The sequence below is a fragment of the Sander lucioperca genome, chromosome 14 (assembly GCF_008315115.2).
Source record: "Sander lucioperca isolate FBNREF2018 chromosome 14, SLUC_FBN_1.2, whole genome shotgun sequence".
Taxonomy (NCBI): domain Eukaryota; kingdom Metazoa; phylum Chordata; class Actinopteri; order Perciformes; family Percidae; genus Sander; species Sander lucioperca.
Window position 1 is genome coordinate 31,970,964 of NC_050186.1, and position 15,633 is coordinate 31,986,596.

The 15,633-nt window shown below is 42.0% G+C and overlaps 1 protein-coding gene across 11 annotated transcripts in view; it reads left to right on the forward strand.

Annotated features, from left to right (window-relative positions):
- Positions 1-214: 214 nt before the first annotated feature.
- Positions 215-15,633, forward strand: part of vav2 (vav 2 guanine nucleotide exchange factor) — a 234,543-nt gene continuing 219,124 nt past the window's right edge. For 7 of the 11 annotated variants that reach the window (XM_031277509.2, XM_035991526.1, XM_031277513.2 and 4 more), the window contains exon 1: positions 215-1,378. In XM_031277509.2, the coding sequence (XP_031133369.1) occupies positions 1,175-1,378 (204 nt within the window). In that variant the 5' untranslated portion in view covers positions 215-1,174. The remainder of the gene's footprint in view (positions 1,379-15,633) is intronic. The other 4 variants (XM_031277516.2, XM_031277512.2, XM_031277517.2 and 1 more) reach the window with 2 other exon arrangements.

The window sequence follows — 15,633 nt, forward strand, 5'->3', positions numbered from 1 at the left end:
CTATTCAAGTTTTACCTTTGCGCGAGATAATCAGCACGTGCGAGCTCTCGTTCAACCCCCTGAGTCAACACCGCGCGAGCAGCCTGGGCGCTTTCTCCTCACATTTGTGCAGCTCTGGTCGGGAGTTGGGAACGCTAAACATCACCGTCCGGGAGGGAAACGAGGAGAGGAAGACGCGAGAGAGAGAGAGAGAGAGAGAGAGAGAGAGAGAGAGAGAGAGAGAGAGAGAGAGAGAGAGAGAGAGAGAGAGAGAGAGAGAGAGAGAGAGAGGACATGAGCGGAAGGGAGGCAGAAATCACAGACAAGCCAAGCGGTACACACGCAACGCTATTTGGGCGTGCAGTAAGGCGCCAAACAAAGTAACATTTAGCGGATAAATGTAAACACTAATATTTCTTTTTTTCCCCCCTGGACTTGTTTCCACTGCTCGGAGAGCGTTGTTTAGACTGTGTTGTGGCAAGAGCGTTATCCCCCGGCGTTGTGGAAAGACTGCTCTGTGTATTAGCCTATCTCTTTTTTTCTTTATTGTTTGCTGTGGAAATTACGGGAAGTTCTTGTTTTTGACGTTTAACTTGCGAGGAAAGGGTAAATGCAAATGCGGTAGGTGACTCCGGCCGCTGGCTTCAACAACTAAACAGACTTGAAACGCCGTTTTTTTTTTCTCTCTCCACATTGTAGGTTAGTAGGCTGTGCTGTTTGGTTCACTGAAATGTGAGACACTAGTGAAGTCGATACATTACAAACTGCTGCATCCAGCTGTTTCATTAGCCACTAGCCTACTGTAAACCTTTTTTCACGCCTTTTTTGGATTGGATATGCGAAGCAAACTTTTTAAGAATGAAGAGAAGAAAATTCCCATAGGACGTCTCTGTTGTCTGGTTCCATCGCCGCCGTCCGCTGAACTGGATCTGTGTTATTATTGGAGTCTTTTCCAAGCCTTCATTTCCATGTTGTGGAGACAGGAGAAATGACATGCGTCTGGGATGGACATATAGTGCGCTAACATACAGTTGTGAAATTGCCTGATCGAGCTGATAGTGAATGATTAAGACATCCAGCGCGGGTAGGGAACCGACTGTAGTGCCTGCTTGTGCGCCGTGAAACGCCGCTTTCAGCCCGCTGTGAGCCAGTTCGAGGACTCGGTTACTTTGTGTGGAGAGTCTCCGGAGCCTATATGGAGGAGTGGAGACAATGCGGCCGGTGGTTGATAGACTGCAAGGTCCTGCCCCCGAACCACCGGGTCGTGTGGCCCTCGGCGGCCGTCTTCGACCTGGCACAGGCCCTTCGAGATGGGGTGCTCTTGTGCCAGATGTTGCACAACCTCTCGCCGGGATCAGTGGACCTGAAGGAGATAAATTTCAGACCCCAGATGTCACAGGTGAGTTGCAAACTTCAAGCCAGCAGACGCTCGGTTGTTTGATTTACTACACCTCCAGGCTATGTTTTGTGACTGTACACACACACACCACACACACACACACACACACACACACACACACACACACACACACACACACACTCATATATTCATTGATCTGCTTCTTATTCACACCTTGGGGTGAATGAGAACATGTTCCATGCATTGTTTGGTAATCTGAATTATTATTATTATAATTTTTACAGCGTCTCATTCCTGGATTTTTTCCAGTTGGTCCACAGATTTGAACCTTCCTGTCACAACAAGCCTACTTCTTGGCCAGAGCCCAGTGCAGAGCCACTATCAGTATATCTGTGATAATACAGCTGTTTAACAGTAGTGTATGGTGTATACAGTAGGCTACACGCTTTAACACATGCAGGGGTCCATTCAGGTTTGCACAGGTGATGAAGGAGCAAGGTGCCATGCCATCCCTGCACAAAAGTGGCGGTTAGATACTGCCCCACCTCGAGTCGATCATGTCTCTAGGTCTGTGTTTTGTTGGCTGTTTTTTTTTTCATTTTCTACAAACAAGAACTTCTCAAGTTTCTATGTAGCGGTACTTAAGCACACTTTGCATTGTAACCTTTGTAAGATTGCTCATTGTCAGGTTGTCAAGATGAAATGTGCCCGTAATTTGTAGTTGCTATGCAATGACGGCTTCACCATCATCACATTTGCTTTGGACTGAAGGGTGAGAATTGAGTATAATCCACTCCGACCAAAGATAATCATCTGCTTTTACTTGATTTGACCTTTTTGGAGTAGCAGGCGGGTGTGGCAGCTCGTTATAGAGTTGGATAAATAAATAAAAAATCCTTGAAAGTCGTCAGATTTAGCCGCCAATCTTCTTGATTTAGTTAACGCCACCCGTACGGTGTTAGCAATTAAAATCCAAATCTAATCTAAGATTGCTGTAAATCCTTTGCTGGACAAATTTGAAGAGGAATAACCATCTTGGTATATACTCAAACTAAACTTTAGTCTACATGGTGGTGTGATTAGAGGTTTGGATCGTAGATGTCACACCGCCTCAGTTTCCTTAAAGCTTCTTCTAAACCTTGAGCTCATTTATGTTTTCCAAAGCCAATATGAGGAGGAAGCATCGGGTGCCACAGGAAGTTTACATGACCACAGCAGTGGAGTAAAAGTGTGCTGTGGCAAACGTTTCTATTGACTTTTATTCACCCTGAAGTCTGCTCTCAAGTACCACTGAGCCTTCATTATTGTATGGGGAGAAGGCTTGGAATAGGCACTGTGAATAGATCAGGGTTGCCCGCATGCAGAATGTTTTCAGTTATTCTTATTGTCACACCCGCAGAGGCAGAAACAGCGATCACACCAGAGCAATTGCCCTCTGACAGCACATTTGTCTGGCATTCTTGGCACACCTTCCGTGACCCGTTTCTGTCATAATAATGTGTGAATGTGTGTATGTGTGTGTGTATTGCGTCTGTCTGTCTGGCTTTCAGTCTGTGTGGTTGGTGGCTGCCTCTTTCTAATATTAAATATTCCTTGCATTTCCTGCATATTTCAATCCAGGTAGCCGATCAACAGAAAATTAGTCGACAGCTATTTTGATAATCGATTATGATTATTATGATTGAGAGCGGGGTTTGTTCCAGTATTTGGATTGGCCTCCAGTTGGATATTCACACAACCCTGACAAATTATACATCATTTGGAAGCACAGAGCCTCAACATTGTATCGCCACAGAGCACGAAAACATACATTTTTGTCATGTTTATGCTTCTGCAAATGTGCCGGTATCATTTAGAACAGGGGTCTTCAATGGTTTTTAAACCAAGGACCCCTTAACTGAAAGAAAGACGGAGCAGGGACCCCCTACTACATATATATACATGTCGATATATACATGTGTGTCGATTCTCGGCATGTGGCTGTTGCCACAGCCAGAAGACACATTTGGTTTCCAAAGAAGCTGGAGGCAGCAAAAAACCCACCGCTGGCTAAACTATTAAAAAAACAGCGGGTTTGTTCAGGACAACCCTGTCTGTCGCTAGTCACTATGACGCAGTGATTAGTGACGATTCTCTCTGACCAATCTGTAGTCTGCAGGTTTTCACCTCACCTTTTGGTATCGCCTCAGCTTGCTTGTAACCTCGACAGAGGTGGTACTAAAAAAAAAAAGTACCAGGTACTTTTTTCATAATGGAAAAACAAAAAAGGCGAGTAGAGTAGAGTAGAGTAGAGTAGAGTAGAGTAGAGTTGAGGCGAGTCGAGCAGGTACCATGTAATGGAAAGACGCCATTAGACTAATCCAGACTTTTTGACGTTAAACACAAGAGTTTTCCGAAGGGACCAGGACTGGGCTCTGGGAACATCTTTTTCTATTTAAATGCTTAAAAAAAAAAAAAATTTGACAGATCATTGGAAATAAATGTTAGTTGGCGCTCTAGTCTCTTGCTTTGCCTACTAACCACCACTAGTCTGGACTTATCAGCTCCAGAGGCTACAATGATGAGAGAGAGAGAGAGAGAGAGAGAGACTTTGATCCGCCCACTAATCCCAAGCTCCCGGTCCCACTGCGTGAATCTGCAGTCAGGGTGGAAGGGGGTGTCCTCAGTGACAAATTGGGTTAAACAAAATCCTGGCAGCAGATCAGTCGTACATGATTTATGATCAGGAAAAGGTCAGAGCGCGTGTGCTTTAACACTGGGAACACACAGAGTCCGTGGCTTAGCCTGATGAACACTAGGTGAAAGCGGAGTGATCACATTATTTGCTCGAGACAAAACTTTCTCCTCTGCCTCAAAGGATCCACTTGCCTCGGTGATTAATAGTTTCTGTAATGGAGTTTTGTCTTCAGTATGCCTCGCTGTTAAACAGTTAGTCATGGAATACTATCTGCAAATGTATTTGACACAGGCAGTAGGTGTTATAAGCTGTGTGACCTGCATCAGGATGGGGCTTTTGGTGAAAGAGTAACGGCCAGTCAAAAAGGGATGTACTTCTCCTTTTTCTTTTTTTTTTCTACTGACCCACTCTATTCAGTGGCTGCTGTTAACAGACCCTAATCCCAATTTAAACGCTTGGCATTGATCCCAGTTTGTCCTCCAGTGCATTAACATTGTGCTTTAGTGCATTCTGTGGAGCTCATAGGGAAGTCATCATGGCAACACAAGGCCATACTGTATTGTTACTGCACTGTAAAAAAGGGAGTTTTGATCAAAGTGTCCATAAAATGGCTTATAAAGATTCACTGAATGTGTGATTGTAATGCCATGTTGAGTGTACCCACCCAACCATAGCTTTGCAATAGGTTTTATGAGTTGAGATTTGAAATGGTTTGACAGTGGATGTTTTGGCAAGTATTCTGAGTAGTCGTTTGATTTGTCGTACCTGTACTTGGCCAGCACAGTGGCTCAAGGAAGTCCTGGGTTGAAACACAACCAAGGGGGCTTTCTGTGGTGAGATTACATGTTCTCCTCATGTCGGCATTGGGTTTTAGTGCTGATCGATCAACAGAAAATTAACTTGACTTCAGTTTTGATAACCAATTGTATGTACTAGGCATTTATCAAGCGAAAAAACATTGCTTCCTACGTCTCGATTGTGAGGATTATGGACTGTTATAGGTGCAAAATCTGGGGACTCTGGGATTTTATGATAGTTATTGATGACCTTTCAGACTATTCTATAGACAAAACATTTGAAAATAATGACTTGTCCTAGTGGGTTTCCTCCAGGTGCTCAATTTTCCTCCCACAGTTGAAAGACATGTCGGTTAGGTGGACTGGCCCATAAATTGCCCATAGGTGTGAATGTGAGTGTTGTCTGTATGTATTAGCCCTGTGGTAGCCTGCCTCTCCCCCAGTGCATGCTGGGATAGATACATCCACTACCCTGTGATGTTCAACAGGATAGAAAGTGGAAGGATGGATACCTGTAACTGTGAATAAACCACAGCAATAGCAAGTCAAACAAGTTTAAAAAACACTCAGCGTTTGCTATTAGGAAGTGAGTGAAAACATTTGACCTCCTGGACTGCCTGTGCAAAAACACCAGCACCGCTGTCGTACCCTTGAGCAAGACACAATCCCGATAAGCAGCCACTTGAGCCAAACTGAAAGGTGACCTACTGAAGTCTCTGCTTCACTTTCAGGTGGGAATGTCATAGGCATGAAAATGAGTCAGGGCACTGCAAAATCAGCACTCTGCAGAATCTACTGAATAAATAACGGTTGACAATGTGCATTCATGTGGCTCAAAAGGGAAATGTCCTTTGCGTCTTCCCAGTTCACAGTGAGGAAGTTGCACAGTTTATTGTGATATTCATGAAGTAAATTATAAAGCAGTGAACTATAAATGCACATAAAACATGTCAACCAAACGTGTATGAACATCTGAAGTAGTGTTGTGTTGCGCAAAAACTGTTTCAGTAGTAGATATCATGGAAAACAAATAGTAACAGATGGTATGTTGGGGTGAGTGTCAGACCACGTCCAAAACTAAGCAGGCTAAATTTGAAAATGCATTTTTTTTCCCCTCCTCTCCATTTTGGTTTCTTTCCACATTAATTAAACTAAGTAAACTGAAAACCCTGGTCTCAGATTTGTTTTGCAGACAGTGCCAGGTACACGTCCAGAAACCAGCCAGTGATGGCTCATTTTGAACGCTTGTGTGGCTGTTAAAGCGTAACTCTCGCCAAAATGCAACCTAGGGTCTTTTTGTGAATGTACCCGAGTCAAACTTTAGTTTAAAAGCATATTTAGGACGGAAGCGCCACTTTTAAGATGTACCGTATTTTCGTTTTTCGGTCAAATGGCCTTTTGAATGGGAGTGCTAGGTGCACTTTTATGCTAGCCTCAAAATAGCTATTTTTAAAACACTAAGAAGGCTCGACACAACATGAAACTTTGCTCAAGTATCACCAGGGGCTCTACACCTTAACGAAAGCATTGACAACATTGTTTGTGTACCCAGAGTTTACTAAAAAGAGAGGTTTTGAACAACTCACCGTAGCTCTTGTTGTTTCCGGCCGCTACTACCTCGGCAGTCAAAACGAGTCAATATCAAAACAAGTAGCCACAGATTTAGTATATCCCTCGTGCACCGGTGTAGTTCATGTGTAGAGCCCCTGGTGATACTTCGAGCAAAGTTTCATGTTGTGTCGAGCCTTCTTAGTGTTTTAAAAATAGCTATTTTGAGGCTAGCATAAAAGTGCCCCTAGGACTCCCATTCAAAAGGCCATTTGCCCGAAAAACGAAAATACGGTACATCTTAAAAGTGGCACTTCCGTCCTAAATATGCTTTTAAACGAAAGTTTGACTCGGGTACATTCGCAAAAAGACCCTACTTAGAATTGCTAGCTGAAAAGGAGGAGATTTGGCTTTTCACACATTTTTTTTATGTTTCAGTGTGGACAGTGAACATCTCGAAAAACATTGTGAGAAGTGGTTGTCTCATGTAACTGTGAGTTCACAGACATGCGTCTGCGTTATTGTGGAGGAGGCGAAGTGCCTCTTGTAAAGAAGCTGTCAAGATGACCTCCATTTACATGGTCAAATAAATCCCTGGTTGTTTTTTTTAAAGAATGCCGAGACTTGCCTCTTTACCTTAAGGCCGTAAATGGATTCTTAATGAGCACCGGTGCTTGGGAGCTCAAAGTGTACATATATCCAGAATCCAGCTCCTCAGGCTGCGTCTGAAAGACAAGACTTTGAGCCGTGCACTCTGAAGCCTTTTGTGTGTTCTGCAGTGTGGTTTTTTTTTTTCACTCAGCCTTTCTCACTCTTTTTTTCTTCGTTTTTTTTTTTTTCTTCCTGTTAGCGAGGTGGTTGTGAATGCCTTTGGGATGACGAGGCGGATATGTATGTGTGTGCTGCTGTTTCGTTTCTGTGTGTTAGTGTGTGTGTGTGTGTGTGTGTGTGTGTGTATATAGTGTGAGTGAGAGATGTTACAGTACCTGTGCTCAGACTGAATCACTGCTGGCTGAGCCCAGAGGTCTCCCGGAACGTCTCAGCGCTCCACAGGACTCCAGATCTCACACGGAGCCCGCTGCTTCCACTCCCAGTAATTGAGGTCCTTTCTCCTTTGTCCAGCTCCCACCAGAAATATTGGCTGCTGCTGCCAAGTAACAGGAGCTGATTTGAATTGGATTTTACTTTTTGTTAAATTCTGCTATTCATACTGCTACAACGGCTATATACAGTACATATCTTGCAAACTTGACGGCTTTTCGGCGAAATTCGCTGCTTGTAAATCGATTGTGATGTTATACATACGCAATAGCAAATCTTGCCTATTTAGTCACGGTTAGAAAAAGTGTTTCTTTACACACAATATGAATTTTCTCAACAAGAAGTGTATTTATAGTGAAAAATAATAAGTACTTTAGTGTTTAGTTCCTCTTTAAATACAACTACTTTCTTTGGACCAGCAGCAGCGGCGGGGACGCGCTGGAAGCCGTGCGTCGGAAAGTTAAGCCTTATTCTGAAAACCATCACTTTTTTCGGTTGTTGTTTGGTCTCTATCAACGTTTGAGAAAAAAAAGAGAAAATCTGTCTCTTTAGCTTGCCAGCTCTTCAACTTTCTTCAATAGCTAATTGCTAACCTTTCCTGTTTGCTACTGGATGCTGGGTAGGTAGACTACAGTGGGTTTACCACAGCTTGTTTGCCAAAATCAGGTACCTGCTTCTGCTTGAAATGGGAATATTGAGACATTAGAGACTGAACCATAAAATAAATGCACCGTAAAACCAAAACAAAGAGCTGAAACAGGCTACAAGGCTCCCAGGAGCGACCGTTTGGTGCAGTTCTGTTATTTTGGCACAACATAACACAGCCGTCTCCAATGTTATTGTCAAAAGTATTCATTAAAGCAAGTCCTAATATTGTTATTATCTTGTTTTGGTTGACAAAATAATCAATCCTATTTTGACAGACTGTTGTGATCTCTTATTTAGCTTTTTTCTGATAAACTCATACAGTGTTCTCTTTCACATACGTTTCTGTTTCTGTTGGAGTCGACTGCACAATATAGCGGCTTGATAGAGGTCAGAAATTCCGCAAGGCTCACAGTAATTCCTGGACAGCTGCATTAAGACCCCTGATCCAATCATAGTTACGGTCTTGATCATAGTCGCACGATCACAGCATTCACTCACTGTTCTCTGTAGGTCATGCTTATAACCATAGGCAGCGACTTATGGGGGCTTAAGCCCCGAATGTTTTCAGCAAAGCCCCGGATCTTTTACTGTTCATCATCTGTTGCATTTTGTTTTATAATAAACCCAGATCACCTATGTGTTTTAAATCGAATGGTTGGAGTGAAGCACTGATGGAACAGAAATCAACTCATATTAATTTTACTCAATTACTCATGCATTGTTTAAATTATGGCCTAAAATTGATATCATGGTGTACGGTGCACAGACGTTAATGGTAAATATCCTGGTATACTTCTGGTTCTTTCAATATACATGGTGGTAACTGCTATTTACTGCAGCTATTACTGTACCTTTAACTTTTTTAGTAGGGCATATTTCACATAGTACAGAGTAGGGCTGGATCCAGATATTGTTCATTGGGTAGGTTCAATTTTGGGTGTTTAATTTCCGCTGGCTATTTTATATAGTGTAAACCATAGACTGTATGGTGTAAACACGGAAACACTGCAGCGCTATACCCGCCCATCTCAGCTCAGAACAGAGAAATGTTTGGCTGAGTGGAATTATAACCGAGGTGGCTATGTTTTCAGACGATTTAATGAAGGTAAATGCAGTGAGCAGTCGCGTGTAATGCTGCTGCGCTCTGGTGCGACATTTGCTGGCTGAGTCCTTCCTGACTCAACAAAATATGAGGGCTCTACCTGTAGGGCTGGGTATGGTTAAAAACAAATTAATACCAGTACCGATACCGGTTCCTGAACGATTTTAGATAGATACCAATTTTATAAAAATCCATTTTAACAAAAAAACAAATTATAACGTTACACATTGCGGCACAAATCTTATCTTAATCTTATCCTACTATGTGAGCCCAGTCTCTGTGCGTAACATAGAATTTTTCCTGCGTGTCTCTACGACATGTAATGGACAGCCAATCGGCAGCTTTTTTAGATCTTGGTCGAAGCATCCTGCATTTTTATTGGCTCACTGATGCTGACAAGATTTATTGTCAGTATTGAAATTTGTTATTGAATCACAGGGCATGGTCGGTGCCTAAAAAATATTGCCCTATCTACCTGTCAGCAAGGTAGACTTATTGAAATGTTTCAGGGCTAAGCCTTAGATCTCTACTGCCTCTGAACACTAAACCGCCCTGTCTCAAAGAGCTCTGCAGGGTTTGAAATGAGATCAGAGCGAGTGGATGAACCAGGAAACGACATGGTAAATGCCAGCCCACTTACTATTCTAAAATCTCTGTTTGTGACCACTGTGGGGAGGGGGTCGGTGACTACTGTAGACAACCACCCACCCCGGCCTCCCTCGGGCGTAATTTAATCTCAGCGTTTGGTCTACTGCTGACCTGGTGACCCCAGCGTGCGCCGGATGCAGGTAATACTGCTAATGGCCCTCGTTAGGGACACGTCCTGGGTCGCACAGCTGCGGTGCTGCCACTGGAAGCTAATGGGATTGACAAGGAGGGAATGGGTATAGGCCAGGGGCTTTCTAACCTTTTGTGTGAGCTAATCCTGCTCCTAAGGTCACCAAATCATTTTAACTGTAACTTTTGATATTCATGTGGCTTGTGTGTTGACATTTCCACAACTGGCAATTTCCAACACTGTGTCTTTTCTTAAGGGGATGGGAATATCCTGTGTCTTAACTTGCCAGTGTCACGCTATGTGTCTTTCACTCTGACTTATGTTCAGTTCAGGGACAGTTGGCTGTAACTTTAACTAAGTATTTAACAATTCCAAACTAAAAACAAGTTATTTGTTGTATTTTAGCAAAAATACTGAAAGCAGCAGAAATGCAGAACTGAGTAGGCTTTACTTTAATATCTGTTTATTTATCACAGGTTATATAATTATCGCGATATTCAACGTTAGGGCATATCGCAAAGTTTCCTCGTATCGTGCAGCTTTAACCCTCCTGTTGTCCTCGGGTCAAATTTGGCCTATTTTTAAAAGGTTTCTATATCAAAAATGTGGGTTTCTTTCAACCAAATTGTCAAAAGAAATAACATGGATGGTTCCATTCAACGCTCCTCATCAGTTCACTACTTTCATTGAATTTGGGTGTTTTAGTCAATTTTATAGTATTTGAAAAGAAATTAACAAAGACATCGAAAAAAGCGACAAAAACATCGTAAAAGCTTGAAAAATGCTAGGAATAGTGACAAATGTCGAGAGAAAAAAAAAAAAAAAAAAGTGACAAAAACATCAGGAAAAGTGTCAAAAACGACCAAAGCTATAATAGTGACAAAAAAAAAAAAAGTTTACATTTTCAATTTTGACCCAGAAAAATCAAAAGTTGCATGGTCGACAGGAAGACAACACAAGGGTTAATAACTACCCTGAAATTGTTTCAGATGCTGCATAGTGTCGCAATATTTTCATCTGTATCATCGTTTAGTCTAATTTGTTTAATATGTAAATAGTTATTTCTTTCTAAATTACCTGATCATGTTATGTAGTCATTGTTTTCACCTTCATTTGACAAGTTTATAACTGAACCCATTATTACTAAACCCAGCCATTACGCGCCGCACCGTCACATCCCGCGCAACACATTGCCGCAAGTAAATTCTCAACCTGTGGGATATATATATATATATATATATATATATATATATATATATATATATATATAGTCCATTAACTTAGTCTCTTTTTTTCTGCTCCTTCAAATGTAGCCTAATTTACCAAACTCATTTAGCAGACGAAACTAAGGTAAAGGTTGAGATTAACACCCCCTCTTGATCATCCAGACCACCTTCTTGGTTCAAAATAGGCTGCCTGCTGTACTTACTGTAGTTTTTATTTACAATCATACACACTTCACCTCCAAATATGGAGAAAGGTGGAGGTTCGTTGACAACCTGTGTGGCCATATGACCCTGTTTTTTTCCCCCCCAGTTATTTGAGTTTCCCCATCCGTAGACCAGTAATCAACATGGCGAGATAATATCATAACCAACAGGAATACAACAAATGATCTATGTTGTAAAAATAAATAAATACTATTCCTTTAATCCCAGGGGATGTATCAGAGGGCAAAGCAATGTGTTGATCAATAGGTTGATCATACCTCTTTTCACACTGAGGTAAGCTTGCTTAGCAGAGTACAGAGCCGTGTTCCCGGAGCTGGTGGGAATTCAGTGTCCTGTTCAAGGTCTCTTGATAAGGGAGGATGTGGATGCCTTGCAGCAGGAGGGAGCGTGAACATTGTCGAGTTGAAGGACATGCTTGGAATCCACTTGGCCTAAAAAATAAATATCCCTGGCTTAGAAACAACAGTTAAGGTTTAAGACGCTTCTGCCCAGCTGCTACTGTTCAAGTTATGACATTTTCTTCTGCCGAATAAGAATGTATCCTCTTAAAATAAAGTATATCTGTGGGTCCATGCCAATTCCCTTAACTGCATCCATGTTTCCCTCACTTGCATTTTTTCCCCCTTGAATCCTCCCACCGAAGACACGAGGAGAGATGCAGAAAAAGTTGTTTTTAGAGAAATGAGACGTCCTTTCTTTTGTCATCTGAACGAAGCCATGTCCGTTTCCAATGACGACGGCACAGCTGGATCTGCTGTCAGTCTGTTGTTACAGCTCTGTGGCTTTTGTTGGTTTTGAGTTTGTGCATTTGAATGCACCGTCTAAATACGATATAATGCTACGGTGATGCTGTGATGCGGTTTCAGATCGGTCTGATCAGCTGCAGCGATCAATCACTAACAGATTTCCCCAAAAAAAGGGTGTGTCGGCCCTGTAAAAGACTTCAGCTAAGGCTGGTTAATTTTGTCCTTGCTTTATACCTACTCGATCCTCGCTGCATTGGAACGGCCTTCGTGGTAGCGGACCAGAATGATTTACGGGTCACGCGAGGGGCGATCAAATAAAGGAATTGGCATGTACCTCATGGGTCAGCTGCACAGAACATCTACATATCCTGAATGTCTCAAAAGAAACTGAGAGCTGACGTGAACAGTGTTAGAACCGCTAAGAGGTGTTAAAAAGTTAGTTTGTATCTCTGTGGTGCTTGCTTCCACAGTGTAATGGTTGTATGACATTCAGCACATGGAAAGATTGGGTGAACAAGGGGTGTAAGAAAATATTTTCACTTTACTACCTATTCTTCAAAAAAAGTAATACCGTCACACCATCTAAGCACTTGACTAAAAACATGAATTCCTTTACTTCTCTGTAGTGCTTCATTGTTATGAAAAACCCTTACCCTCACCTGCTAAATCCCTGGTTTATGCCGTAACCATAGTCTAGTGTTAATATCCAGGTGTGAACATCTGTCTTATTTTAAAACAGTTTAAGACATTTGAAAAACTATAGCACGATGACGCACACCGAAAACCATTACTGTATTGTATTTCTGTGTCATAAATGTGGAAGAATTCTGAACTCTGACAGCAACTGGAAAAGTTTGAAAAGAGAAATGACGCCGTTCAACCACTTTAGAAAAAATCCTGTCAGCGTCTGATAAACAAGAAGAGAACATGAGATGAGTGCATGCAGAAAAGCACTTTCCATAAAGGAGAGTAAGGACTAGAGCAGAGACTAAAGGTCAACATATAATATCTAATTGCAAATTCAGCCTTCCTGCTTCCTGGTTCCTGGTTATTTTATTGTGGAGACAAGGAAATGTGACTTGAGCAAAAGCACCTTCTGTTGATTAAATTGATATTGTGTTGGACTTTGCATTGCTTTTTATTACTTATTTACGCAAATGCTTTCTGCTTTTAATACATGATCAAGTAGTAGTTAACATCTCGACCCCACCACCACCACAACAACTTGCTATATAGTTATTATAGATAGGTGAAAGCAAACTATGGAATATGGCTATGGAATGACTTTTTATTTACAGTGCCGTACAAAGAATGCTTTGTTATTCTTGATTTCAAAGAGAGAACTATTTCTTTCAGACGAAGAGGTTTGCCTCTTAATGCAGCAGAGCGCGAGCTTTCAGCTCATCTACACATTCATTAGTGAGATAGCATCTCACAGTCTGCCATAGGCTCTGATGAAATAAATAAATATGAGCCTGTGAAGGCATACGGCTCTGGAAGAATGCACAGCACAGACATAAATAGGAAAACAGTTACGTGGTCGCTGTATTATGCAGCCGTTAAATGAATCGTGTGGTAGTTGAGGTTGATCTTCATTAGGTGTAAATGTGTGGTCACATACACAGCTTCAAATTCTGCGGGGCTGCTGAAACAGAAAGAGGAGAAAGAAACAGGAAGTGAATCTGGAATTCAAACAAGCCCCATTATTTCTCACTTTTGTATGTGCTTTATGTAACACAAACCACAGCTACCACAAGATGTGGTACTGAAGCAGATTGTAGACTCAATGCAAACACTTAAATCCCCCTTCCAGCGTTTGCATTGTGAATAACCCAACATTTGAAGAAAGAGCGCAAATGCAGCTTCAAGCGTGGATTATGAATCACTAAATTCAATAAATTATTAAATAATCATAGAATACTAATGATCAAATGCTAAGTGCTACAGCTTAACTGGTGACTTTTGGTCCGTTGAATTCAGTTTTTAAATCCCTACTCTTGATTGGTGCACAGCTTAACTCTTTCCTTCCAAACCGTAAGTCCACAAGTCCAAATGGTCTGCATCCAAATGTAAAGCACTCAGCTGCACCGCCCCCCCCCCGATTTGAATGTGGGCCATGATGTGACAATCGGGCTGGAAAAGGCTGTCGCAGAACAATCAAGGCTTTGAGTTCTAACATCGACAGAGTGCGTATTGTAGGGATGTGACCATGTATTAATATCACGGCTCCATTTTGATTCGTGAGAGGACTGATAAACAGGATAATTAAGCGTAATGGATGGATGGCAGTTAAGATGGATTTTATGTATCGGCCGATATATCATTATCAGATTGGATAAACTTTCAAATATCAATATCCGTATTGGCCTCAAATATCAGTCGGCTATAATTGAACAGGTTGGATTTGGTACAAAATGACAACATTTCTCGTGCCAGCATGTGAGGGGAAAAAATTAATTTGGGACCAGGCAAGATGGAAAGAATATTTCACTCCTGTGTTATTGGCTGGAGATGAGTTTTTCTTAATTATTTAATATCTAAAAGGCAAAGCAGCTCTGGCAGCAGAACCATCAGAAGCCTGTAGCAGATACAGCAAAGCAGCTCTGCCCAATTATGCAATTTTTTTAACCACATTGCAAAACATCATATTGTTGTGTATCATCCCACCCTCTTTCATTTGGTATTCTACAGTGGCTTGAATGTGACTCAGCCGTGAAAACCAGAGCTGTGCATTTTATCCTGTGTCTTAACCCCCCCCCCCCCCCCACCAAAAGCCTGTGGAACATTCATCTGCCTCTTCCCTCTTTCTCTTCCTGGTGTTCCTCAGGGAATGGTGTTAGTCAGAAATGCGAGCACAGAGTTTATACAGGAAGTCCGAGTTGACCTAATCTTTCAGACTGAGAGGGATCATTTAAGTGATGTCATGTATAGGCATCTTATAGCTAATCTAGTAAAGAGCATTTCACTGTCAAGAGTGAATAGCGTTTGACAGTAGAATAAGCTTAAAATCTTGCTTGTGTGAAAACATCCAGTGGAGAAGAGTCTCATTCTGTTAGTATCCTCTCACAATTATCTTACCCAACTAACCTCAGGGGACACATTGCACGTTGAGGAAAGCGACCCACCATGACAACATGTTGCCAGTTTTACCATTCCACTAGAGATGGACAAAGAGATCATTGAGCCTTATGGACGCTGTCTGATTTCTAAAGAGGCTCCATCTGCATAGTGGTTGTTGGGGGTGATTAGCATGGGCATGCAGTGGAATGGCGCCTGAATCTTTCTGGAGCCAGCTATGCTCTGCTGGGCGCCATCACTCCACAGAGAAATGAGAAAAGGGAGGCCACGGTTCCATCTCTGTGGTGGCAAGCCAGATGGCTGAATCTCTCCCCTGCAGCTCTCCTCAAACCAGACCACAGAAGATGTTTTGATTTTTTTTCTCCTTCCTTTTTAATTGATTTTGACTCTTTAGTTGTTAATCGGTAGTCAGTTTTCCTTTCCAGGCT